Source organism: Paramormyrops kingsleyae, chromosome 7, assembly GCF_048594095.1.
Source record: "Paramormyrops kingsleyae isolate MSU_618 chromosome 7, PKINGS_0.4, whole genome shotgun sequence".
NCBI lineage: Eukaryota > Metazoa > Chordata > Actinopteri > Osteoglossiformes > Mormyridae > Paramormyrops > Paramormyrops kingsleyae.
In genome coordinates, this window is record NC_132803.1 from 5,985,958 (window position 1) to 6,013,368 (window position 27,411).

General features: G+C 41.6%; 1 protein-coding gene across 5 annotated transcripts; it reads right to left on the bottom strand.

The window, feature by feature from the left end:
• Window positions 1-27,411, bottom strand: LOC111857766 (atos homolog protein B). 5 transcript variants are annotated; one of them, XM_072714142.1, is made up of 11 exons: window positions 27,085-27,411; window positions 12,067-12,242; window positions 7,437-7,608; window positions 7,204-7,323; window positions 5,383-6,543; window positions 4,218-4,279; window positions 3,845-3,944; window positions 3,385-3,543; window positions 3,045-3,113; window positions 2,725-2,924; window positions 1-2,439 (listed from the first exon to the last, which is right to left on the bottom strand). In XM_072714142.1, the coding sequence occupies exons 5-11, from the start codon at window positions 6,373-6,375 to the stop codon at window positions 2,286-2,288; spliced, it is 1,737 nt and encodes a 578-aa protein (XP_072570243.1). In that variant the 5' UTR covers window positions 6,376-6,543; window positions 7,204-7,323; window positions 7,437-7,608; window positions 12,067-12,242; window positions 27,085-27,411; the 3' UTR covers window positions 1-2,285. The 5 variants fall into 5 exon arrangements, with proteins under 5 accessions (XP_072570243.1, XP_072570245.1, XP_072570244.1 ...); XM_072714144.1 differs by lacking the exon at window positions 27,085-27,411 and adding an exon at window positions 12,730-12,745; XM_072714143.1 differs by lacking the exon at window positions 12,067-12,242.

Genomic DNA, 27,411 nt, shown 5'->3' on the forward strand with positions numbered 1-27,411 from the left:
TTTGATATTTAAACTTTTATTTTGTGCAGAGAAACCAGCCCACAGCCATCAACTGTTGACATGGCAAAAACTCACGGCTGAGTGTAACACAGGGAGCAGAGAGGGAAAATGAACAGACAGGGACAGCAGAGGTCCAGTTCAGCACACAGGGATGTTCTCAGGAGAGGACTTGTGCTGACCGTACAGTGTTCATCGGAAAAATGTCTAACATTTGGCACTTCCACGTGGGCAGGGTGTCAACACCAACACACACCTTACTGGTCACAATCAATGACATTAATTTGAATTTCTGATGATTAGAGATTTAAAATCGTGATACTTCACATTTTTACTCTTTAGACCCGGTTATTTCTATGCATATCGAAAAATGTCTTAGTGAAATCAGAATATAAATGTAAAAACTGACTTTAATGAAGCCCACAGATACATATGTTAAATATCTCAATATATTAAAAATGGATACATTCTAATTTTGAAAATTAAATGGAAATTTGTTTAGAATGGTTAACTTCTAATTAACATTTTAAAACAGCAATAAAATATTGCTCTATATTTTCCTTGAAATAAATTTGACACTTATTTAGAAATGGGTGTGGAATTGACATAAGATCCAACTTAATATCAAGGGCTGTTATTAACTCTGTTTTCTTCTTTGGTGAATAACAAATCAGTCACAGTAATCAACTTCAAGATCAAGTAAAAATCTTAAACCCCTTTCAATTAAAATGTGACAGTGCAATGAAATGTCTGGATAAAAATATAGTATCATCCTTCCTTACTAGACTAGAAATGTGTAAAACTCAAACACAAAGCTTGGCTGCATAAAGACAGTATTTGTGCTGAACACTGTATTTTCAAAGCCAGTGTGTCTGCATTTTATCAGGTATTTAATCAAAACCAGTTTCTTTTTGTTTCTATTGTTTTTCCGAGTTTGTCACTTAATCACCAAATAAGATATTTCTACATTTGGATAGACTGCTAGGACCGCATGAATGGTCTTTAAAAGCAAAGCTTGACACTGAAGTCATTTCTGGAAAGGAAGAGAAATAAAACACTGATTCTAGTTTTTCTAAACCCTTAGCATTCCAATTTGACCCCTTATTCTGGCAGGTGATGATTGATTCTAAACAACCAAATGCCCAATTGTACGCAGGCAGTGTATTCAGCCTGCTGTCTCACATTATCAGTAATCACACTGTGTTCTTTCAAAGGCAGATTGTCACGTAAGCTGAACTATACAATTCCCTATGCTGGTTTACCGGCTATCATCGATCGCCTGTGTTACTTGTGAGCCAATGAGTTTTTTTTATTAAACATACAAATATTGGAAACACCCAGTGTTACCCACCCCTGCCCCTCCCACACCTACATCCGCCAGCCCACAATCCCACCCTGTCTTTCTTCACAAGTCAGAGTGACACTACAATTTGATGGCAAACAACAGTAACAATTTCTCCTAGGAAACAACAACTACAACAAAAAAAATCACTCTCTATCTCTGTAGCCTATTGCTTTAAGACACCTGTAAAATAAATAAACTAATTTAACTAACTTTAACTGAAGAACATACCAACCCACAGAGCTCTCCTAGTCTGCCTGTGAAGACTGAGTATGCAAGCCTCTGTCTTGCTTCCCTTCCAACATGCGTGTGCGCGCGCACGCACACGCACACGCACACGCACACGCACACGCACACACACACACACACACACACACACACACGGTGGCATAATCAACATAACCACAGCTTGTCTTCCTGTAGAACCTTTCTTTCTGAGCCCTCAAATGTCGGACTGGGGAGCTATATTGCAGTTTCTGTGATGTGTGTGATTAGTAGAGTCAATACTCACAGAAAACCCAACCTATAAGATGTTATCAGTCATGTGATAGACCCCTGAGCAGTTTCATCGACTACACAAAGGATTAATTCTCCTTTAACATCCTTACACGTTGCTGTGGTTTGCTTTCACCCACCTGTCAAAAAGAATGACATCACTGCCCCAATAATGGCTGTGCTTATGAGTCTACCTACGGTAGCAAGAGATGATCAAATCACCGAGCTGTTACTGACTGAGACTGGTCCACTCAGGGAATCACAATGGTAGATAGAAACAGGTTGAGATGTTTGTCACAACACTACAAAATACTTGTACTATCACTAGGCATGCATGTTGACTCCAACGTGAGGAAAAGTCCTTTGTTTGCACTCCCATCTTCGTACTTTAAACATTCTTGTTTGTGCGTCTGCTTTTTGACAAGGTCTGAGCTTTGTTCCAAGCAGGCTGTCAGACTCGGGGTGAGTACTTGGGGTTTCTTGGCACCTCGGTGAAGGACTTGAGCTCGTAGGGAATCCCCGCGTCCACCTCAATGGATTTTCGGGAGAATAGCAGCCGGATATCATCGTGCAAATAGATTTTTCCAGATTTTGAGCTCTGGAATCTGTAAAGAGTGGTGTTGAGTTTGGTTTCATGGGATTCATAACTACTGAAGTAGGAAAAACCTTGAGTTTGACCCGTTCTATGGTTTTCATGTTTGAGTGTATTGAGGAACAACAAAAGGAAAGCTATGTAACTTATTTTTGCTATCCACAGCGATTAATTTATTGAAATAAGGGTACTAAATCATCTAATTCTAAAGGTACTAAATCGTCACATTCAGTCTCTCAAACTTTATATTGATGACAGTTTCGTCATTCACAGATAACCACGAGGCCTGAAAGATTACCTGAGGTGTATTAAGTAGCAGAGAATTTTCTTCCTTTCTGTGGTTCCATCCTCCGATTGGACAGTTGGCTTCTCACCTTCCTCCACGGGAACCAGGAAGATGCGATGACGCAGGAAGGTCACGTGATTGACAGGCATGTCATCACAATTGTATGTTACTAAGAACATCTTCACCACAGTTTTGTTGGGGTTGAATAAGGTCTTGAAATGGAAGAGAAGGTAAAATGGTTGTTTATTTTGCGTCCAAAGGCATTGGATGACAAAATAATTCACGTATAACAAATCATGAGAGAGGAAGAGAGAGAGAGAGACAGAACTGACCACTTGGATGGTCCCTGCTTTGGGTACGCTGTATCCCTTTTTCCCAAGAGTCTCTAGGTAAATAACTCCCTGAAACAGAAATTTGACAAGACTTTTGACTGACTTTTCATGTTTTCATTGGCCAGCTCTGTTCTTAATGAGTGCTAGACTTCATAATCGCAGATGACCAATCGTACTGTGTTTCACTCCTTTGATACATTAATGGGGCTCCAGAATTTAAGAAGCTGTGTTTGCCATGTCCCAACGGTAGGTAGGTAATTCTAGAGCAATTTTGATTGGCCACAATAACATGCTACATTGCCAAGTGCTGCCCGAGGTCCAAGTCTGGAAAAAGCATTACCAGAAAGGGTGATGGGGCGCTCTGCTCTGAGATGTCATAGTAGGTGACCTGAACAGGGAGGATGGCATGTTGGGGGCAGTAGGAGCCACTAGCACCGATCTCCGCTGTGAAGCCCTCAATTTGGCCCGACGGGGAGAAGCGCCCCTTCAGGATCGACTCCTGCGGAGTGGCACAGAAATACAGTGAAAACACCCATTAATTGTCTGTCAGTATTATTAATCACGGTAGTTATTTAAATTCAGAACAGAATGCCAGTCTGACTGCTATCTGTATACAGGCCAAACAGTTTAGTACAGAAGCAGGGTTTTGGTCAGTAATATTATTTTTGCACTGATGTTACCAAGTTTAAATAATAAAGACCTTATAAAAAGGTCAAATAAGTTACTATTTGTTGACTAGAGGGGTGTGTATTATTTGAACCAGAAATAATGCAGCCACATGACATATTTGGTAGTTGCACCTCAAAACTCCCCAGCAGGGAGCGACTGATAGAGGCTGCAGGCCACGGGGAGTGAGCAGCACGGCACCTCTCCCCCCCCCGTCGGCTACGGAGCTGATGCCTGCAGGGCAGTCAGACAGGGAGAACATTTCAAGGAAAGAAAAAGGAAGATTGAACTCAGCTATAAGCTCTGCACAAGACTAAAAGTATTACGATGCCTGTCACAGAAAAGTAGATAATGGAGAGAGTCTAGCTTTATGTAGGTGCCAAATGTATGGTTTTATTCTATGTGTCTTGTTTAATGTATAAACATATCTTTATATAATTTCGGGATATCAAAAACAATCAAGGCAACATGTAAACATGGAAAGTATTCTAATATAACCAAACTCACGATTTAAGTCTAAGTCCACTTTTCAGTCTTCGTGTCCCTCTGGGGCAATCAGGAGCGACGCCCTGAAAAATGCACAATTCCTTATGGCCATCCCATTAAACATGTTTACACATTTGATTTATTTAGCCTCCCGTAAATGATCGCATCAGTCATATTTATTTTTGAATAATTTTACATAAATGAAACAATAAAAATAACACTGGGCCGCCTTCCAAAGCCCTCCAGTGGTCTGTCGCACTGCCATCGCCCAAGTCCCTGTAGGGTGTCCCTGTAGGGTGACCCTGTAGGGTGTCCCTGTAGGGTGACCCTGTAGGGTGTCCCTGTAGGGTGACCCTGTAGGGTGTCCCTGTAGGGTGACCCTGTAGGGTGTCCCTGTAGGGTGTCCCTGTAGGGTGACCCTGTAGGGTGTCCCTGTAGGGTGTCCCTGTAGGGTGACCCTGTAGGGTGTCCCTGTAGGGTGACCCTGTAGGGTGTCCCTGTAGGGTGACCCTGTAGGGTGTCCCTGTAGGGTGACCCTGTAGGGTGTCCCTGTAGGGTGACCCTGTAGGGTGACCCTGTAGGGTGTCCCTGTAGGGTGACCCTGTCACCGGGGGCTGATCGCAGCCTTTTCTCTTCCGGCTGCCCTGCCTCCCAGGGTACTCCGCCTGTGCCCCCGTTTCTGAGTATTTATATAAAAATACACCCCCTCTGTCAGTACTGGAAATAGGCCCACACTGTGGGCTTTCCTGGAACGGAATATATGTACACATATTATACCATAGTGCCAGGGATTTATGTTGAGATGTGGACACAAAGGCACAGTGAAGGATCTTTATTCTAAGCCTGTTCTGCATGTTCAGCTGTAAAAAGAGTGTGATTTCCCCCCCTTTTTTTTCCTCTCTCAGTCATATGAAACGTCGTTGGCTAAACTGTATCTGTTAGAGAAGGCATTTAAAAGAAAAGGAGGACTATGTGGCCTGGTGCTGACCCTGAAGCAGATACTGAGCCTCACACTATCTGGATGAAACCATCTCAGCGTCGCAGCACCTGTGCAGTGTTACTTGATAGAATATTTTGGAATTTAGAGTCATTGTTGGACTACGCAGACTGAGCCCACTCAGGATGACATCACCCTTTGCCTACGGGACAGAACAGACGGGAGGTAGTATGTGGTGACATCACTCACTTTGGGCCACTCGCGGGCAGCAGGCAGGAGGTGATTCCAGAAGGGGGCAGCCTTGGCATCAGTGCTGCGGCACGATCCCAGGCCAAGGCCTGGGCCCAATGATGTCAGGCGGCTCCTCTTGGAGGTGGATGGGCCTTCATCCTCGGAGCAGGACTCCCCCGTGTCGCTGGGGGACAGGAGCCGCCGCTTAGCTGGGCAGGACCCAAGCGGGGGGGACCCTGGGCCGGGGAGCAGTGTCCGGGGGCCGCTCGGGGTTTTATCTGGAGAAGCTGGACTGTTGTGCACTGATGAGGAAGATCCACCACCCACTGTCCTGTCTGAACAGCCCTCCAGAGAACTGGATGCTGAGTCCATTTCTGATTTTGCTGTCCCTCCATTGTGGGAGCCTTCTGTGCTGCTGCCTCCCAGTGAAAAGCCAGTCCTGGGGTCGGGGGTCTGGGAAATGGTGCCACTGAGCTCAAATGGGTGATCAGCTTGGGACTGGTTTTTAGGGGAGCCGGGGTTCTCTGTACTGGGCACTAACTGGTTGTGATTCTGCTGGGCGGAAACACAGGCCCGAGTGGGCATGATGGTGGCTTGGGTAGGGGGGCCCATCTGGAGAAGGTTCGGGCAGCATAAGGCCTGACCTTCTAGTGTATCTACAGGCAGCTGATATTCCTGCACAAGCTCAGCATGAGGGCCGTCCTCCCAGGACTCCTCCAGGTGCAGCCGCTTGGGCTCCGTCAGTGGCTCCTCCAAGCTCCTCTTTCCGCCTGCCCTCGCTAGCCTCTGCCCCTCAGGAAGCTCTGAGAAACCCCCCAGCTGGGAGAAGATCGACAGCTGGTAGGCCTTCTGCAACTTGATCTCCTCCTCCCCAAAAGGCCTGACAAGCCTAGGAGCAGGCCTGGAGTCCAAGGGCAGGGCATGAGCCCGAGAGGCTGGCAGGCCTCCCTGCGGCACCGGCGGCTCCACAGGGACTTCCTTACGTGCAATTTCAACATGTATGTGTCGCATGATTCTGGTCTGTTTCAAACCACTTTTCTGGTTGGTGTCTTCTAGGTCAAGTAAAACTAGGAATTTAAAGTGCAAGTAAAAACACAGGAGAACGTTCAAGAGAGCGGCCTGGTTATCTTGTCAACAAGATGGCGACGCTTTCCTACAGGAGGCTGAGCAGCAGCTGACCTGAAGGAGAGGAGGAACAGTGTGATAACGAAGGCTGCCACCAGCGATCAGAAATGCACACGACAAAGACAGCCATACAGCTCCCAAAAACATCCGAAAACAGGCGTTAATAACGGCCCTATCATAGACAAAGAAATCAAAAATAAAACACCCCCACAAGTTTTCCTCCTGAATTTTAATGAACAAAATTATGCTAAAGAAAACTGAAGACAAAAAGAGGAGCGATTCTCTGGAATCTATATGCATTCAAAACCCAAGATTCATGTATCCCAGTCTGACCTTGTGTGTCTTACAGGGCAATCGAATATGCATTAAAAGTATAGGCAGATCCTCCTGGTCATTTTCTTGGAGTATATTCCTGTTGGTTTTTAATAGTAATCTTCATGAATTAATCAATGGGACATAAATAAAAGTGCAGCTTTCGCTTATATTATTTTTCAGTTTAAGGTGCAGGTTTGCCTACGGTCATATTCTTATTCAGCATGTAACAATATACTGTATATTATATTAAATCAGTTTGGAAACTATCTGTAAAGTCACTGATTTATAAATAAATGATGTTACCCAAATGCTCGACCCATTAAATAACAGAATTAAATTCTACCTGTTATTGTGCTAGATGGACCAGTAACGAGTCCCAGATCCGGGTCTGAACCTTACCGCTCCATTCCTGGACTCCGCTGCCTGATTGGATCCCCTTCCTCCCTTCTTCTCCCGTTTCTGCGGTTTCTCCATCCTCACAGCAGCAGCTTCCAACAGCGTGGCAGGATAAAGCACTACCTGCAAGGTATAAACACACACACACCCACACAGACACCCTGTAATGCGCCGTTAAACAGCAGGACGATTGAAGCCACGTGTGAATTATGAGCAGGCGGGATTAGGAGCCTTACGAAACGCAGGATGTCAGTGGGGAGGCAGATTTGCAGAGACACTGGAAGTGGCCCCCCACACACACCTGCCCCACCCAGGCTGCATCAGGACACGCCCCCTCTGGAAATGTGGCTGTGAGCTGTGATGCTCCCACTTCATTCTGTCACCAGCATGCCCTCCGGAGAAAGGATCCTGCCGAGGATCAGACACCGATGATGTCACCATTACATCACTACATAGTATGTCTGCATCACATCATCCCGCTCATCTCCCTTCAGGCACGACACCGAAGACAATCTGCCATCTCGCCACAGAAACCTGGTCTACGGTTAAGGAAACAGGAACGAGGATCTGCTTTCTGAGCCGTGCATATTACGCATTTCTGTTTTAAAGTGTTGCCTGCAGGCTAACTTGTCGAATGTCTGCGGGACCTGGTAACTCTAGGCAGTGTAAAATGTTTGAGTAATATGCAATCCACCATTAGTTACAGATTCCACTGTCACTCTGCCCAGTGTACATGAACTGAACCATGCCTGAGAACACGGTCATGTATGAACACACAATATACCAGCTGCTTAGAGGATTACAGCTATAGTACATATTAAGACATAGAATTATATGCTTACATGCTCATATATTTTGATACATATTTCATATGTTTTCATTGATTTATAAAATTAAATTATCATGTCCCCGCAACCCTGAATTCGATAAAGAGTTACAGAAAACGGATGGAAGGATAAATGGAAATTATCATGTTGATCAATGTCAGGCATCTGTGCTGCTCACCATGGTAAATTTCTGTTAAATGCAGTATTAACACTCTAAACCCTTCTCTACCCACTGTGGCTCTTTGTAAATCTTGAGTCAGACATTTAGGATAAAATGGCTCTTTGCTTTAAAAAGGTTGCCGACCCCTGGACTACAGGAAAATGAAACATTCTTAAAGCAGCAAATATTGATTGCTGCCATACCTAGAAGCAGCTGTTACAGCACCTGCCACAGCTGAATACGTGGAGGTTGGGGAAAAAAAATTCAATAATTCAGGCTAATGTACATCTCTTTCGATAAGGATTTCTTCAACTTCTTGGTATCAGAGGTTTTTATAGAGGGCGGTGTGTAGCTCAGCAGGTTATGGGATCGGTGCCCATGTCTGGAAGGTCGCAGATTCAAATTCTGCAACCGGGAGCGTAATAATATCACCGTGAGGTCCTTCAGCAAAGCTGTAAAGCCGCTGGATATTGGCTGACCGTACACCTCCTCTCTCCTGAGGGACATGTGTGTCTGTGTCTCACATAAAAACCAATACGGGATATGCAAAAGCTAAAAAATAGCCTGGCCAATGCGTATCTATAAAATGTATGTGAATAGCCAGCGTGTACAGACTGCAGATATGTCACACTGCCAAGTATATATGTTTGCAAAAGTACGGAGAATTTGTATGTCTAAAATGCAAAACCTTTTGTGAAAGAATTCTGAGTGGTCCAATGATATACAAACATGTCATTCCCCAAAGATTAGCTTACAGGCTAATATACTTTCCTCCCTCTGCCACATTGAACTTCCTTTGGCAGGTACTGAGTACTAGCACAAGCACAAAGATACATTGGCTAGTTTGGGAATATACAGTCTCAGGCGCACGTGCGCAGACACAAACACGCAGACACAAACACGCGCAGACACAAACACGCACGCGCAGAGACACAAACACGCAGAGACACAAACACGCACGCGCACAGACACAAACACGCACAGACACAAACACGCACACGCACAGACACAAACACGCACGCGCACAGACACAAACACGCACAGACACAAACACGCACACGCAGAGACACAAACACGCACGCGCACAGACACAAACACGCACAGACACAAACACGCACAGACACAAACACGCACGTGCACACAGCAGTTCACAGGGTGAGAGCCTCTACTTCAAATCCCTTCAGGTCCCAGTCACGGCACGCTTGAGGCATTTTAACTATGACTATTTTAACGGAGCAACAACAACAACAACAATAACATTATCCTCTAGAAAGTTAGGGTGTAGGGAACTGGGTAGAATGGTGACCAATGAGAGATGGGCATGGAAGTGGGGATGTGTTCAGTCAGCATCAGGCGATTGTACAGAGGATTAAGTACCATTTCAACATGCAGGTTTTTTTTGTTCTGTTCTCCCCTCCCCCACTGGCCCTACCAACCACATCGCGGGGGGCTGGAAGTGGGCAGGACGAGCCACAGAATGACTTGTGTACTGCCTTCCTGCTGGCCCAGCATGCAAAGCACCCTCGCACCCAGTGCTACCCAAGACGGCATCACATATGCACATGCACCGCTGACAGCGGTCCTGGCGCGACTAGGGGTCGCCGGACTCAACAGGCACAACACATGCTGCAAGCAGGTCCTGGAAGACGCGCAACACATGCTGCAAGCAGGTCCTGGAAGGAAGACGCCTCCTGACACGCCCTGTTCCGGCCTGTCCTGTGGGGATTCGACTACATGTACATTCTGACGTGGCGGATTCCTGTATTTGGTTGGTTCCAAAATATAACCTAAAGATAATGCCTAGTCCATGTTTTAGAGGCACAGAAAATAAAAACAGATAACAGGGAGCTGACCCAAACAAACGGAGATCGCTGCAGCAATTAAAACATTAGGCTGACCAGCAGAAGACCTACAGGTGGAATGCCGGAATGGTGGACGCAGGCACAGAGCAAGAACAGGAAATCACCTCATTTTGAGCAGAGCAAGTATTTTTATCTGCAAGTTATGGTCTTTGACATGAGAGATGGGGGCAATATTACCACAAGGCTCATGTGTCATTAGCTACTGACAGCAGCATGGCTGTTTTTCCTGAGAAGCACAGCTTTCTGCTCTAATTTAAAGCCTCCCCAGAAGGGCTGGCATGACTCAGGTGACTGGCTGCACTTAGCTGTTTTTTACAGGCAGCCGAAATGGACAGTTTGGTACTGTGCCTGAGATCAGGGAAGTCAGATTGCAACCGAGCATATTTACCGCATGTGACACAGTCACTCTCTGCACATGTCGCCTTGTGAATCTGCAATGTGCAGAACACAGGGGTCACGCTCTGGCTGAAAATAAGCTCAGGGCATCGAAAAGGTCACTGAAAAGCCTTTCCAGAAGTTATCTGGGGCAGCATTAAGATAGATTCATGTGTTGTAACAATATATAGTCCTAGTGTGAGTCAGAAACAATGGATACTGAATAACCATTTCAGGAGGGGCTAGATGGAATGCATATCATCCCATAGCTGTGGAACGAGACCTCTACTACTTAGGGTTTAGTCTATTAAGGTCCTAAGGCTGCACCTTCATCACCCGATGTAAACTTACAGGACAGGAAACCTGTTAGCAAAGCAACAAAGCAGCTCAGGCAACAGCAAAAACCGCAACTTCACTCATGGACGATGTTGGGGAAGTTACTCTGAAAAGTAATCCATTACAGATAGAAATCTAAAGTCCAGGTCCAGAAAGTACAAATCCAGGCCAAAGTTTTGTTTCAACCAACCAGTTGAGTATAAAGAGTTACAGAGTACTGAGTCTGGATTAGTACTTTCTGGACTTGAACTTTCCACTTCTGTCTGTAATGGATTACTTTTGTGAGTAACTTCCCAAACAATGCATATGAAAGGCGCACAGATTTTAGGTCTCCATCCATGAACAGGTTCTCTAACAACTTAAAACATGCCCATTTTGCCCATTATACAACCACTGTGTCAAAATCAAAAGGACTCTAAACACAAAATTTGCAATGGAGTTTTGATCAGTCACACATTTAAAAAGTCAGATTCAAGGTCTGGTTACTGTTCATAATCTGACCATTTTCTAACTACACAAATACATCAAGAATCACAGCTAAGCACATATCGCAATTCATTTCAGATAATGTAGCTTACTTATATAATGATAATTAATGTGTCACCGTGACAACAAAAACGTCACAAAAGGATGCATCATTCAAGACGTGAGTTCATGACAATCTAAACTAATTCCTGGGTTAAATGCCATGGTATATTTGGGCATAACAGTCACTCTGGTGCTTTAGTCTCTTACTGAACCGCTGTCCTCACCACAATGTCCTGACTGCCCTTTGCTAAGAGCAGATCTATGGGATCTATCAAAACCAGAGGTAATATACAGTTTAAATGTATTTATGGACCAGCTATGACAATGCCGCCACATGAGGCTCTATAACCCAAGGCTGCAGTTTAAAAAAGGCCATCAGTACCACATCCATCAGCTATTTTCGACGAGGAGATGAAGGCTATTCATTTGTGAGGTTGGAACCAAGGCCGTTGAGGAACTGAGAATGGGTCAGAGCTGTTCTGGGAACGGCAAGATAATTTCGGAACACTTTCTTTATGAAAGTGAAATATTCTTGAGTCAGAAGATTGGCTATCACAAAAACTCAGTACAGGTGACCTGTATAAGGGCATAAATTTAGCCCTGCATTAGATCTTCTGTCCATGCTGTGGAGGGAGCTCACAAATTCAGGATTTTTCACCAAGTTCTGTAACTGCCCCCTTCTGCCAGTCCCCCTCCCCCCAAAATGACAGCCACTCTGCCTTTTTAGGACCCACTTCACCGCCGTTACACTACAGAGACCACAACATGCATGCCTCACCTTCCCAGGAAGAGCAAGAAACAAAACAAAACCAAGTGCAGGACCCACTGATCAGGCTGATTTCATGTACAGCTTTTGCTTTAGTTATTGCTTGGTTCAGTTCCATTCCGTGGCTGTTCTCTGTCTTAAGTGGATCATCCAGATGCCCGGCCTGCTCTGAAGTAGACTGCAGTTTCCTGGAAGAAATGCCGGAGACAACACATCCTCTCAGAGAGGGCACGACTGAAGTGTATTCAAAGGGCTAAACCATTTTTAGTTTAGTGGCTGTTTCGCTATTCTGGTATGTCCAGCTCGCTCTCTCCGATTCACACACTCAGCTAAGCTCTTGTTTCCCTGTTCCTTCAGTACCCTGAATACAATGAGTCTAGTTCACAGAGGCAGTGTCTTACTCCCTGGTGCTCGCTCTCTCTCTCTCTCTCTCTCTCTCTCTCTCTCTACTTCAGTTTAACCAAGAGGCTGATTTCCCACCAGCTGATAAAGGCAGGCCTGCCCTGTCAGCACAGAAAGCACATAAGGAAGAAGGGGTTGAGCAGCAACACCATCTGATTGGCCACAGAACAGCAGGGGGGTGGGGGTTGAGGGCCCATCACGGACGCCCTGATAGGTGGGAAGTGTAGCTGTGAGGAAGCTGGGGGGGGGGGGGGGGGGAGAGGCTCCACCCACCTGCTCAGCTTGTTTTTTTTGGAAAGCAGCAGAGAGCTGGGTTTCGAAACATTGCCAAGGCCTGGGGAGTGAGATATAAATGCAGACCATCACGCCTATAATTGGCCTCTTACCTCCACTGCCCACCCCCTTAACAAAACTGCCTAACAGACACAGTCATTATTGGCAAGTACAGTTTTGACCCAGGACTCTGAGGTTTTGACCATCAGAGTAAATATACTGAAACCCAATGACGTTTCCCCTGTCTGTTTAAATGCCCTAGCCCCCACCTTATAAAATTTGTTTCCAAATGGGGAAAAAATACAGGAAAATTAAATAAGTGGCAAACAAGTGAAAAAAAAACAACAGCACTGAAATAAAAGGAAAATTTTCTATGAAGTTTTTTCTTTATACTTTTCTAGTAGAGGGCTGCCATAAGAATAGATTGAATCTTTATAATAATTACAACCACAGTGAGCCAATTATAAAACTATAACTGAGCAAAATCTGAACATTAAAAAGACACAGATGCACCCATTAGCCAAGTCCCAAAAATGGTCAATGCATTGTTAATACAGCTAATGATAGCTAAGTCAAGTTAAAAAGTCATAAGTCAAGTTAAAAAGTGGCCCAGCCACTGTGCGTCCACGTAAGGAAAGACTGTAATTACTTGGATGAGTTTATTGACTAATAGTTCCAGATTGTTCCAACTGTGAGTCATTAGAGAGACACAGATGAAGCATTCTTTAGTTCTCAGGCAACTCAGGCATACAAGAGCAGATGAATATTCATCTTTCCTTTACTCCGCTAGAAAGTGCCAACTCATTTAAGACCTCACATTTTCTTACAATACGGAGATTTGTGCATGAGACACCTGTTTTCTCCTTTAGTTTTTCTCCTCGGTATATTCTGTATGAGTACACTGAGTGTTGCTGTCTTGTGTTTTCATAGCACACACATTTACACACGCCAGAGCACTTTACACTACAATCAGATAGTTTGTTATTGTAGGACATCTATGTTACCACTTGTGGGAAACTAAATAGAAATGCGTGCACTATGCTCTGCATCTGGCACATTTCAAAACAAAACTGCAATACAGCTCAGATTTCTGTTGTAGTGCAAGGAATTTAAAGATGATCGTAACTGCCCTTACCGCCCGCCCCCCCCCCCCCAAAAAGGAAAGAGAAAATCTGACTACCTCTTTTCCCTTCACATTTTTTAACATTTATTTTAATTTAAACACATTTTAATTTAAACGTTTTAGAATTGCATTATCACATACATTTCTGCAGTGAAGGAGTTCACTTTAATGTATGAGTTTTTGAATCACAGGGCACAAATAATACAATATTATGATATTACTTATGTATTGACTAACCACAGACTGACTTAGTTTTATACTGATCTCATGTTAATTTGTCATTAATAAATCGTGACATGTTTTAACTCAAGCAGTTGCTATATTTGTTACTATATCTTAAGTCTGTAAACCTTTGAGAACAACTGAAGAAACTACCGGAGCGAGAATAACCCAAGTGAAATACTGAGCTCATGCTTGTTCATCATTAATGAATCTTGATGCATATTTTCTTATGTAGTGAATTTGTTCATGATTTGTTCATGATTAGTACTTCACTAGTAACTGAGTTATTACCAAGTATTAACCCATTTAATATCATAATAAATATCATGCAATTATGCCATCATATTCAGTGGGTGATTATCTACTGTAACTATTGGTAAGTCACCTAATTTGAGGTTACAGTGAAGTAAGATTTAATATCAGCTGAATACACATTTAATACACAGTTGTGTTCATTTTAATATAAAATGAGGTATTAGATGTATAGTCTGTTGCTATGTGAAAATGGGAGTAATTCTCCTGTTGTTTCCACAATGAAATCTGTAGTGATTGCACTATAGAAAAGGGATTTGTCATTGTTGCAATAGGCGAGGGATCATTTACCGTGATATATTGTCATGTCAGTCACTTTGATGTCAGGGTGGGTTAAAATTTGGTGTGATAGCAGCACCAGCTTTTATTAGTCCAAGTTCAAACTTGCATACAGAAAAACATATGAAAACATCCCTAAGTCACTAAACAGTGACACACAGAATCCTCCACATTCACCCATAGAAAAATCACCTCATTCACATGAAAAGGCCTTTTTCACTGGAGGGATTCACACAGGAAACTCTCTTAGCAATAATGGCAGACAATGACCGGCAGTTTATTCAGCTGGAATGTCCATTTTTTTCCACCCCTAGCCAAGTGTGTCACTGAAAGTCTCAAGCTTAAACTAAACTGTGATAAACTGGCTTTTAGTGTTAATTTGGTGTTAATTTTTAGTGTTACAATTGAAAGTATGTATATATATCTATAAAATTTAAAGCATGAACTAATAAAGCAGCTAAAAATATAAAGAAAAATGCAACCCTCCAGAAGGCCAATATTTCTACCGATGACACTAGAATAGAATAGAATAGAATAGCTACTTTTATTGTCATTCAGAACATACACCGGTTAGTGCACATCACAACGACATTATGTTGCATTGACTCGCCATCGGCCTAGCAAGGTGCATGAATACTAAAAATCTTAAACTTAAAAATATAAATTTAAATATGAATAAATAGAAAATAGAATATAAAGTGGAAATAGAATATACATATAAATATATTAACCACAGTTTAGGAGCAAAAACCAGTGTACATCGCCGTTTCGGATATAAATGAATAAAATGCATAGTTTGTATACAGCAAATCACTACCAATGCTGTTTATATGTTATTTACTTAAAAGTAATAAAAGAACTTATAGCAACATCTGTCTTAAGATGACTGGACAGGGAAAACAAAACAAATTGCACGCTGTCTGTACTCCTCTGTCACCTAGCACTTCGGCCTTTGCCATTATTTAAAAATAAATAAAAAATTTAATTAAAAAAAGGGCACAAGTTGTTTCAGCAGGAACGTCCTTGTCAGGGTGAACAAGAGTATGAACCCCCCCCCCAAAACAAAGGCGCAGCTAAGAGTGGGCCCCTCTCGATGCTAATCCATGTGTGAAAGCTATTGCTGGGAGCAGTTGTGTATACCCAGTAGGCAGTGCGTATTGTAAGTGTGGATGTGGAAGCGCAGTGCCTGAGAATGCATGCAGATACAGCTGCAGCAAAAACTGCATGACACACACATACCACATTCACAGGAAATTTTAAACAGCGTTACTTATTTACATTCATTTATATTGCAAATTTTTCATGTTAGTGTGGATACCAGTAAAAAGTACATGAGATAACTGCATATTAAAAGTACACAAATAGTATAAGACAATGTTAAAGGTTATAAATCACACATCCACTGAATAGATTCATTTCACGAAATGTGTTTTGAAACGCTTCATACATTTCCATACAGATGGTACACACGGATGCAATGAGAAAATGTGCCAAGAACATATATATATATTTTTGTTGAACCAGTTCATTCTTTTTAACTTAAAGCCATAACGATGGGTGAGTATGGCATTTGAAATACAATGAAAAGGAATGCTATTCTCCTTCTCAGGAAAGACTGGTGCTCTACAGTAATGTGTTGTAGCAAGCAAAGGAAGACAGTTTTTGCCTAACAGATCATTTGTCATTATTCTTTACGCAGTCTGACCTGCGGAGTGTCCCCAAACTGAACCTAGGCAGAAATTTTCTACAAGTCTAATTTCCTACATCAGTGATCGCAAAAAGTAAGAAAAGGCTTAATTCATCTACATGGGACATACTGGGAGATACTGGGACATTATCACAAGCCCCGATTTCTAGGAAAACCAATTGCACTGGGCCAGCTACCAAGGGCTCTTTTGTGTAGGCCAGATTAAATACCATCATCTCCAACTGAATGTGTATGGGAAGACGGGGGGCAGGGGGAGGGGGGGGGGGGTTGGGGGACTAAGACTCTCACCATAGCTTTGGAAGAGTGTGTGAGAAAGCAGGGTGGGGGGTTCAGCATCATTATTACAAATTTCAGGACTGCAGTGCACGTTGTAGAATGCAGTGCACATTGCAGAATGCAGTGTGCTTCCTGACTAGGCTATTCATGGGAATCACGCTTTTAGTTATTCCCTTCTGTCCTGTGTAGGGTTAACGCTATCCCATACAAACAAAGTTTCTGGAAACATGTGGTTCTCATATTCACATGATATTTCCTATGAATTATTGGAACCTCATACATCAGAGAACATGGCAGAGCAGCTCAATAAAAGCTAATTAAAATTCAAAACAGAGCACTACTCCAGACTATTAAAATATATAAGACTGCATAAAACACTATGAAATGTGGAGATGAAGCCATGAGAGAAGGCATTAAGCAGGCTAAGAACATTCCATCGCTTGATATTCACGAGAGGTCTGGCTGTGACTCAAGTGTCGGACTTGCTTAGTTCCCCCAGCAGAGACGCCTGAATTGCAAAGAGTAACTGGCAGCTAGAACTACACTGAAGCGGAATGCAAGTGGAAATGGAATGTTTGGTGAAAATATTCAACAGGAACTGGCACAGAAAAAGTGGGATTATAGCAAAAATAAGCCTTATGGTTCATATCTCCACCACACCGTTATCCAGCACAGGGTCATGCGGAGGGGGGCTGGAGCACATCCCAGGCAGCACAGGAACACCCTGGAGGGGACGTCAAACAAATGCCTACACCATGTCCCACCATGCAAACAGCAATTAGGAGACCAATTCACTTATCCATGTGTCTTTAGCCTGAAGGAGAAAACTTACAAAGGAAACCTGTCCAACATGGAGAGTATAAGTAACAGCCACATGCAAAGCAAGGACGGGCAACAATGCTATTCACAGAGTCATTAAATGATGATGATAAAATGTATTATTATCCCTATTATTAATTAAGTAAAATTCAGGCTTGCGGGGGTCTGGAGCCTATGGGCAGGAGCTATGAGTGCAAGGCAGGGAAAACCCGGGATGAGGTACCAGCCAATCACAGGGGAGACCCACATGCCATTCATAGCTATGGGCAATTTGGCAAACTCAATTAACCTCAGCATGTGTTTGGACTGTGGTGGGGAAACAGGAGAACCCAGAGGAAACCCCATGACAACACGGGGAGAACGTGCAAACTCCACACACATGGAGCCATGGCGGAGACTCGAACCCTGGGCCAAGAGGTGTGAGGCAACGGTGCCATTAAATAATAATAAGAAAGAAAGAAAGAAAGAAAGAAAGAAAGAAAGAAAGAAAAAAAAAGGAAGAAGAAGAAAAGGTTTTATTTATACAGTATAGTGCATTTCTCACACTCAAGGGTGCTTTACAATACATACAATCCAACACACACATCCATACACACACACACACACACACACACACCACAAAAACAAAGGTCAGCCTTACAAACTGAAAAGATATGTTTTTAATTGAAGCTTAAAATTTGAAATAGACTGAACATCTTGCAGACACTGTACCAGAGCAATCTAGAGTTTTGACGCTACACTAAATGGCCAGCCAGCCACTGAAGATAACCAAACCTATGAAGATGAGAGCCTATGACAATGAGGTGAGAAATGTCAGTATCTCATTTTATCTTGCTTAAATATATAGTCATTGTCACATGAACAAGGAGACAGACAATCAGCCTAGGTAATTTTTCATACTGTAATCATAATAAATAACATGTCACAAATGTAATAGGGCAGATTGTGTTCAAATCTGAGAATTTCACTTGGTAGAAAAAAGCTTCCAAGATCAGATCCGTTAATTGCAGTACTTATATTCCAATACATGTGCTCCTGATGAATAAAGCACAGTAATGAGCTGCGGAAAATTCAGGGAGTTTTTGGGGATGTCCAAAGTCAACATCTGAGGTATCACTTTAATAAAATAAGATACTTTTACGAGTGACTTGGTCCTACAATTTTAACAACAAATACTGAATCTTGTTAAACTGTTGAGTTGAATTCCTAACCTTATTGCCAAAGATAATGCTATAGATTTTTCACAGAATATAAACCCATGAGCTGTGGGTAACAATTAAATATGGACAAATTAAGAAACATTGAAAGGATTCAGCTCTGTGGCTCTGTTGGCAGCACCATGACCAAACACCTCAAGGAGTGTGTGTTCCATCCCTGCCCCAGCACCGTGTGTGTGTGTCCTGCAGTGGACGGTCACCCCATCCAGGAGGCACCCTGTGTTTCCCGAGGTTCTACGTTCACTGTGATCCTTATTGGCTGAACGGTTATGCAAGATGGACGGCTGTTTTGTGAGCTGCTTTTGTTAAACCAAATTTCATCCACTGTTAAGACGATCAAGTAGTTTAGTACTGCTGGTAGCCCTGGTATTGTTACTACCTTGATTTTGTCAAAGCATTTCCCTGGCAGTACACGATCAGCGCGAGATGAGATGATGCACAAGAGAAAAGCAAGCTGTACAAGCTGTACCGCATTCTCACACAAACACCAAGGCCCAAATACTGCTTCAAAAGTGTGGCTTCAACTGAACAGCTTTAATGAGCATTGAGGATAAAAGGTAGAAGCAATTTCAAAGAACTAAAACGAATCCATCCATCACCCATCCCTACATCCGTACCTCCATCCGTCTTACCCATTACATGGTCACAGTGCTAAAATGAACTGCAAAATGAAATGCAGCTGGTAGCACATCTGGGGTGCAGAACATCTGGGGTGCAGAACATCATTGCTTCGAAAAGGGACAGAATTTTTTTTTCGATAATGGATTATCCTAATAATATACAGGACGGGAGACAACACTATTAAGAACTGATCAGCGCCCCCTTCAATTCTGGAAGATCAGTAATGTTTTAAACCAGTCAACATATAAAAAAAGAACGACGTCCTCTTTTTCCTGGACTTGTCCACTTTTTGACCTTAAAATACCTGAAATGTCCAGGATTTGTATTTGTTCTGTTTGCTCAAGCGTATAACTTCCCTATCCATAATATGTTTTGTTATTTTTTCTTATCCGTTTACCTTATTCTATGTAAGCGTCTTTGAGATCTTGAAAAGCGCTACAGAAAATGTATTATTGTTACTATTTGAAGTTGACTTTTGCTTTCCACAGTCAGAATGCCTTCTCTGTGTATTCGCATTGCTTTGACACCTCTCCCTGCGTCCTGCTTTCAGTGTCCTCTTTTTTGTAAAGCAAGATATCGACCTTAGATTTGTGCTATGTCTGAGTATGCCTGCTGTTTCTGTTCTACCATATATGTAAAGCGGACAATGTAATGAAACAGCAAACTAATCAAAGAACTCATATAAACAGCATACAATCAGCAGTTAATACTTGCTTAACTCGCTAGAGCTTCTGGAGAGAACTAAGCATGTGAGACCTAAATTAGAATTAGGTGATCAGTGGTCATTGTTAACACACCACACAGTGCGCAACAACGAAATGTGTCCTCTGCATTTAACCCATATGTGACTTTTGTGACATAACAGGGGGCAGCTAATTCAGGGCCCGGGGAGCAGTGCTTGGGGGCGGTACCTTGCTCAGGGCACCTCAGTGGTGCCTTGCTGGTCGGGGATTTGAACCTGCAATCTTTCGATTATAAGTGCGCTTCCCAAACCATCAAGCAACCACTGCCCACTTTTTTATTTATTTATTTATTTAGTTATTTATTTCTTTTTTTTTTTATTTAAAAAAAAAAAAAATACATTTTTTTTTTTTAAATGGTGACCACACTCATTCCGCTTCTAACAACATCCATTGGACTGAGCAGTTTAGAGCTTGCTGTATAGCAGAATGTGTTAGGAAATCACTTCTGTGATTCACGTAGCCAAATCAAATAACGACTGACACTGACATCTTGTCTGTTAGGAAGTGGTTTCCATGGCAGCACTGCACTCAGGAACTGTCTTTTCAAAAGTAAATTAAATAACTTCAGAACCAAGCCAATATAATGAAGGTGAATGATAGATTAATTATTTTTTATTGCATGTAATTCATTAACATGTATTGTTATTTTGAGAAGAGTAGGAGAAATGCGATAGTTTATCACTGAGGTGAAAAAAAAATCTCGCTTCTCGATCTAAAATTGCAAGTCTACAACAACAGTACTACAACAATACTTATTATAGTAACAGAGTAGTTTTTGTGAAATTTAAGTATTCTAAAATAAACAGTACTTTTAATTTTGTGTTACTAATTTAAGGAATTGCACTTTTTAATCTGGGTCCGTTATGGAGTTAAAAAATGGAATAAAAGTCAGCGGTCAAGCGGTCACATGACAAAGTGCGAATGAGAGCATGTACGTGGGGCACCTTCCACCAGTCGCTCACCAGTCGGGTGGCAGAGGGGTGGAAAATATCCAATACATTTCCAGAAACTTTCCTTGGGAAGTTAAGCTGGGGAAATTTGGAAATATTCAGTTTGACATCAAACAGGCATATGCAAACTTTTGTGAATAAATACTGTGAAAAATATTTATTTCAAGTAAATGACTTCCTAATGAATAGAAGGCTGCATTTTCTTGTTATTTATAATGTATAACAGGTGTTATGTTTATAATAAAAGAGCTATGTCGGACTGTTTCAATGTGGTTCAGTGTGCTTTCATGCACAGCTCACAAAACAGTCGTCCATCTTGCATAACCATTTCAGAGATATCATTATTAGTACCATCAAGTTCAGCGTCTTGTGATTCTAATGGTATTGAGCAACGCTGATTCTGAGTAAACACTGAACCTCTGCCACAGACCAAAGTGATCCCTTTTGTCCAAACCCCATCTGTACAGCCTATCTGATCCATTCTGATCCATTCCACCTGGGTCTAGTTCTTGTATAGTGTACATGTGGGCAGGTGTGTCCCAGTCGTATCATTTATGTCTTGTCTGTGTTACTTACTTATGCACGGTTAGCAATCTGTGGGTTAGAGAAACATTGGCCTTCAGTTCAGATTTGTAACCTATTTATTAATCTCATAAATCTTTGCTATCTTGCTTTGTGTGTAGCCTAAACCTGCTTCCGTAATCAGTGGTTAGTCACTGTTGGGTACCAACACTGGGTTACTAGTTTGGTATCGATGATTAGCGATAATATTGTCATGTTGTACAAGCCTGCCCAACATTGTGACTGGCACTGTAGTGGCTATGAATTGTAAGTTACCTACAAACATCCTATTTTGTGAATACAGGGTTTCCACGGGTCCTCAATAGTCTAAAATCCCGGTATAAAAGTCTGAAAAGGCCTTAAAATATCTTAAATACACTTTAAATTAGGTCTTAAAAACTGATTGGATTATGAAGTAAATGTTACTATTATAAAGTCACATTAACTTAAGTCTCACTTTTTAATGTGTTTTTAGGAAAAGTTTGTATTGATCATGCAGTAAAAAAAAAAAAAAAGACAAAAAAAACTGACATGGAATCAATAACCACTAACTGCAAACTGTATAGCCTGGTGAGAGTTTATTCCAGAACATCCAGCTAGTGTGTCACAATGTGGTGTGTGTGGGCTAATGTGACGTCTTTAGCTGAATGTTCATGTTGAATAAATTAATTTACTTTGCAAGTCATTCTGAGACTCTGATTTTCCTTCATATGCTTCGTAGTTTTTTGCTAGTATGGATGTGAAATAGGTCTTAAATTGCATCCGTAATGGTCTTAAAAAGTTTTAAATTTAACTTGTTGAAACTTGCAGAAACCATGCAATAAAAAGAAAATATCCGCTTGTCCTCTTGTGACTCACTTTTCCTTATTGTGATGCCCCGTAACCTATACTTCTATATTCAAACATGGCTTGAGTGAATTTAAAAGGATAAGTTACTCTTTGTAAATTTTACTTTCAATACATAAGTACGTTTAAAAACAGGTACTTTTTACTCGAGTAGTATTACACTGGATGACATTCACTTTCATTTTTATTTACTTTTATTTTATTTTATTTTTCCAGCACTGCCCCAACCCCACCCTCTACAATCCTTGTCCAGGATGAACAATTAGAAAATGGAAAGATGCATGACAAAATGTTCTATATAAGTGGTAAGCTACTTATCAAAGATCCAGATCAGTCACACTGACACTGCCCAGTAATGACAAGGAGTTACCTTCAGGGGTAACTCCTTTTGGTTTGTGAGTTGATGAGGAAACACTAAGAACAGGCCAAAATTGTCAGGAAGTCGTTACTAAGTGGAATACAAAACAAACTGAAATAGCTGGTAAAGACCAAGGCATCTGCTGCAGTTGTTTTATGTCTTGTTTAGTGTGTGCATGGTTACCGATTCATATTTTCTGCTCATTACCAGCAGATAATGACAAACTCAGGCCGGATCTTTTTTTAGTTCCCCCCCCCACCAAAAAAAAGGCCTGTAGACAGGGAAATACTTCTGCAAATTCCACTATATGCCTCAGAAATTGCACCCAGATTCTTTGATTTCTAAAGAGTTAGCATTTAAAGCTCACTGGTTTTCTAATGATATGTACAAGCGCAATATAGAGTTAGTTTACCAGGATAGTAATAGTTATTTGACATGTTAAAACTTGTTTGAAAATTTTTACTTTTCTGCAGTGTCCCTTTGAGTGGAAATAATTATACTACCAGAGGGAACTATCTATGACATCTTCCATAATGTTTCTGGAACATACCTCAAATAACTGTGCTCTGTAAGAGGACTATTTCAAAGAAGTATTTTGACATTAGTGCAGTAAGATCTTCCTGATATGAATGAATCAGTAAAAAAAACTCAATGGATTGTACATCAAACCATATTTCCATGCATCTGTTTTACAACTCAAGGTCATGGTGAACCTGTGATATACCATCATGGTTAAGAGATATACAGCTTTGTTTCAAATAACCATAGTTGTGAATTTGTGCCATAACATTGCAAAAAAAAAAAAAAAGCAGAATCATGATAAATACTTCTCTGAAGTCTGCTACCAGAGATCTGGTCAGTAATGTGGTTATGAAGACCTAGATGAGTCATGACATTTGGATTGCACACTGGACAACCATGCATTCTCACATGACTTAAATTTATGAGAAATAAAGAATTAGCAACAATACAACACTGATTGTGCAACGGTTTTCTTGAAAAGAGCCAAGTCCAGTATTAAGGAACTGGTCAAAATGGACACAGCTGGTCAAATAGGCACCAAGTATCACCTTCCTTTGTCCTGTAAGTTTCACTTGCTGCTACTCTGTGACTATACAGTCCATAACAAAAGTTTACATACACCTAGGCTAAAGACTTTCAAAATCAATAGCCGACAATCCCATACACATTGTGTTGGATTGTCTGCATGAACCTATCAGGTACCTACTTTATTTCCATAAGAGGAAATGTCAAAATAATACATGAGACACTTATTTCAGCCTTTATTTACTATACCAGTAATTTACATACACTTTGTTAGTAATTTGGTGGCATTGCATTTTAATTTCTTAACTTGAATCAAATGCTTAGGGTATCCTTCCAGAAGCTTCTCACAAGACTCACAAGACTAGATAAGATAAGACAAGACAGAATTTTCCCCATTCTGCCAGACAGAACTAGTGTAAGTCAGATAGGATTGTGGGCCTCCTTCCTCAGATATGCTTTTTCAGTTCAGTCCACAGTCAATGGTATTCAGGCCAGGACTTTGTTACAGCCACTGTAATACTTTCAGTTCATTTTCTTTAAGCGATTTTATTATGACCTTTGAAGGTGCTGAGCATCATTGTCCTTCTGGAAGATTAAGCTGCAGCCAAGTTTCAGCTGTGGCTGGTGTCTTGAGATGTTGCTTCAGAATTCCTAGTTAGTCCTCAATTTCAATTTCAGTTTTTTAATTTTTTTTTTCTCAGGCAGTAAAATAATCACTTTCAGGTGGTTTGTGCATTGAGCAGATTCACACAACTTTAACCTGGATGCTTAAATCACTTGAGAAAATTGCTCTGTAATATGCTTTGACTTAAAAAGTCCATCATGTAACATCTTATCCTGGTCGGGGTAGCAAGCTAACATCAAAAAGCGCCACTCCAACTTCAGCAGCAGTAGTTATGCAGACATAAGGATAATACAAGAGAGAGATCCTACAGAATTTGATTGACCGACAATTTGTGGTACACAAATCACCAATTCCTACAAAACAGCTTTGTGAGTTCAATAAAATAAATGACACTCCCTATATAAAAATCTGAGACCATTTAATAATTGCATGTAAACAGCTTTTTTAATTGAAGTCAACAATATGGGGGGAAAATTAGGTTATTTGCAGCTATAGAATAACTCCTTTTATGTTGAGGAATAGCAACAGGGTGCCTTGGTGACTCACCCCCCCCCCCCCCCAGCACTGGGGGCTTGATTCTCACCCCTGCCCTTTGTGTGTGGAGAGCCTCCTTGTGTGGGGCCCTTCTGCAGTCCAAAGGCATGTAGTGAGGTTAACTGGAGTCTCTAAAATGCCCATTCTATTTAATTTCATATGTGTATGGGTCCTGCAAAGGACTAAGGACCCATAAGGGGTGTACCCCAGCCTTGTGTTCTAGCCCACCCCTGCCCCCCTCACACCCTGTGACCCTAACTAGAATATATGGTTTAAAAAAAAAACAGCAATAATGGTAGGTCCATGAATAAGACTCATAAATTACACAAGGCACCTAATGCTATTAAGCAATCTGTAGTGTGAGATATTAAAAATCTAATTATGAACAAAAAAAAATCCATCCATCCATAGACTACTTATCTTCATCAGGGTCATGGCGGTACAAATAATCTATGCATCAATCAACTTCCAGCTATTTATGCTGTACAGAGTCAGAGAGAATACCCCAGGCAGCACAGAGCGCAAGGCAGGGATCATGCGGAAATAAATCCCAAGGCAACACACAATCACACACCTCAAGCCAGTTAAAGACAGTGATTTACTTAACTTTACGTATTTGGACTATTGCGGGAAATCCAGTCATGCAGTGAGAGAACATGAAATACGGGGAGAACATGGGGTATTGAGATTAAAAGTACATAAGATTGACAACAGCTATTTGCAGGCTAGATATGGTAATTAATAACTTATAAACTAGGCACCTGATAATTCTAATTTAAGATTTCACTGGTTTTTATCAAGCATTTTGAATATGATACAACAGTACATTCATGCATTGTCATCCCTACATGGCTGAAGTCAGGGTAACCTATGGCATATATAAATGTACATTTTAAATCATTTGAACATATTTAATTCTTAGCATAAAATCCTAGGTCGATTACAGATATATTGTGAATAAGTTAATTTCAATCAATCAGTTGGAATGAATGGGTTTTATATGCCCCTGTCAAGGGCGTAGATTTGGATGGACGATAAGGATCGACATGCCCCTACCAGTCAGGCCTGATTTGGTCCCTGTCACTGTTGAAACTAAACTCACGCCCTTCGCCCACATAGACAATAACGGACATTGTGATATTATAGGTATGATGACATGGCATTCTGTAATCTCACATTTCCTTTTCTGCATAACTACACAACCAAAATATGGTAAATGATCACACTTCCACTGTAATGTGCAAGGCGGTCAATGACGTTAAGAGTTCAGTAGTAACATAAATGAACATGGACTGTATTCTACAATACGAGTTCATTCACATGCAGCAACAGAAACAACAAAAATCTTATTAAAGCCTGTACATAGATTACTAATCAATGCATCAATTCATTGGTTTATTAATAACTTCTTTAAATGATATTCAAATAAATTCTAATTTTGATAAAAGTGTACTAGGTTACAAGACAACCATCACTTATACCAACTAAAAGTGTAGTCTCAAAAGTGTCTACGAAAATTATTACACACGTTCAAAGACAAAACGTTACCAAATCAAGCCCTTTATCCCCCGATAGCAGCCTTACATTTTAAAACAAAATATTACAGCAAAAGAGGTGCCAATAAAACGATGAGAGAGGCAATAATGCAACAATGCGATTCTGTGAAATAACAGACAGAAAGCAATGGGAATTCTGGACAATAAAAGCACAGAAACGCCCCCCTGCGAAGGGCTTACACGCCAGCCAGCCACCGATAATGACATGCAGTCTGTCATTCCTGTCTCAACAACTGTGTGATGGAGGTAGCATATCCTGCACTATTTCGCCGTCACTTTTAGCTTATGCCAGCACAGGACCCAGTGTTCAAACGTAATTAGATTTATCGCCAGTTTTATTAAATATGAAGGAGTCATATTTTTCTTGATCTTTGCCTTCGCGTCAAACATAGCAACAGAGCGGAACATTTGACGACAGGACAATAAAGTATATGCCATTAAGAAAAGAATATTCAGCCTGGATAGTATCGTCGCCTAAATTATAACGACACATAATTACCGAACCATGAATAACGTGGTGCATTGTTTCACACGCCAGCGTTTAAGCATTGTACTTACCTAAATATCTATAAAAAGGAGTGAGGCAACGACAGGGTTAATTCTAACATTCCCCAGTCACTGAAGAAACACCTCTTGTCTTTTCAACCAGCGAACGATTCACGCCTTTCTCTATCTGAATCAGCTGTAAACCGCAATTATGAGACATAAAACCACTGGGAGCTACTTATCAAAAGAAACGAGCTACGCCGACTTAAGGCTATTTCCTCGTACGCGTGTCTCGTCCTTTCCGTCGAGACCTTTCCGAGCTGCTCCTCTCTTCTGCTACGTCCTTATACAGCCCGAAACCCGCATCCAGCCGCTTCCTCAGCGCCACCACCCCCAAAA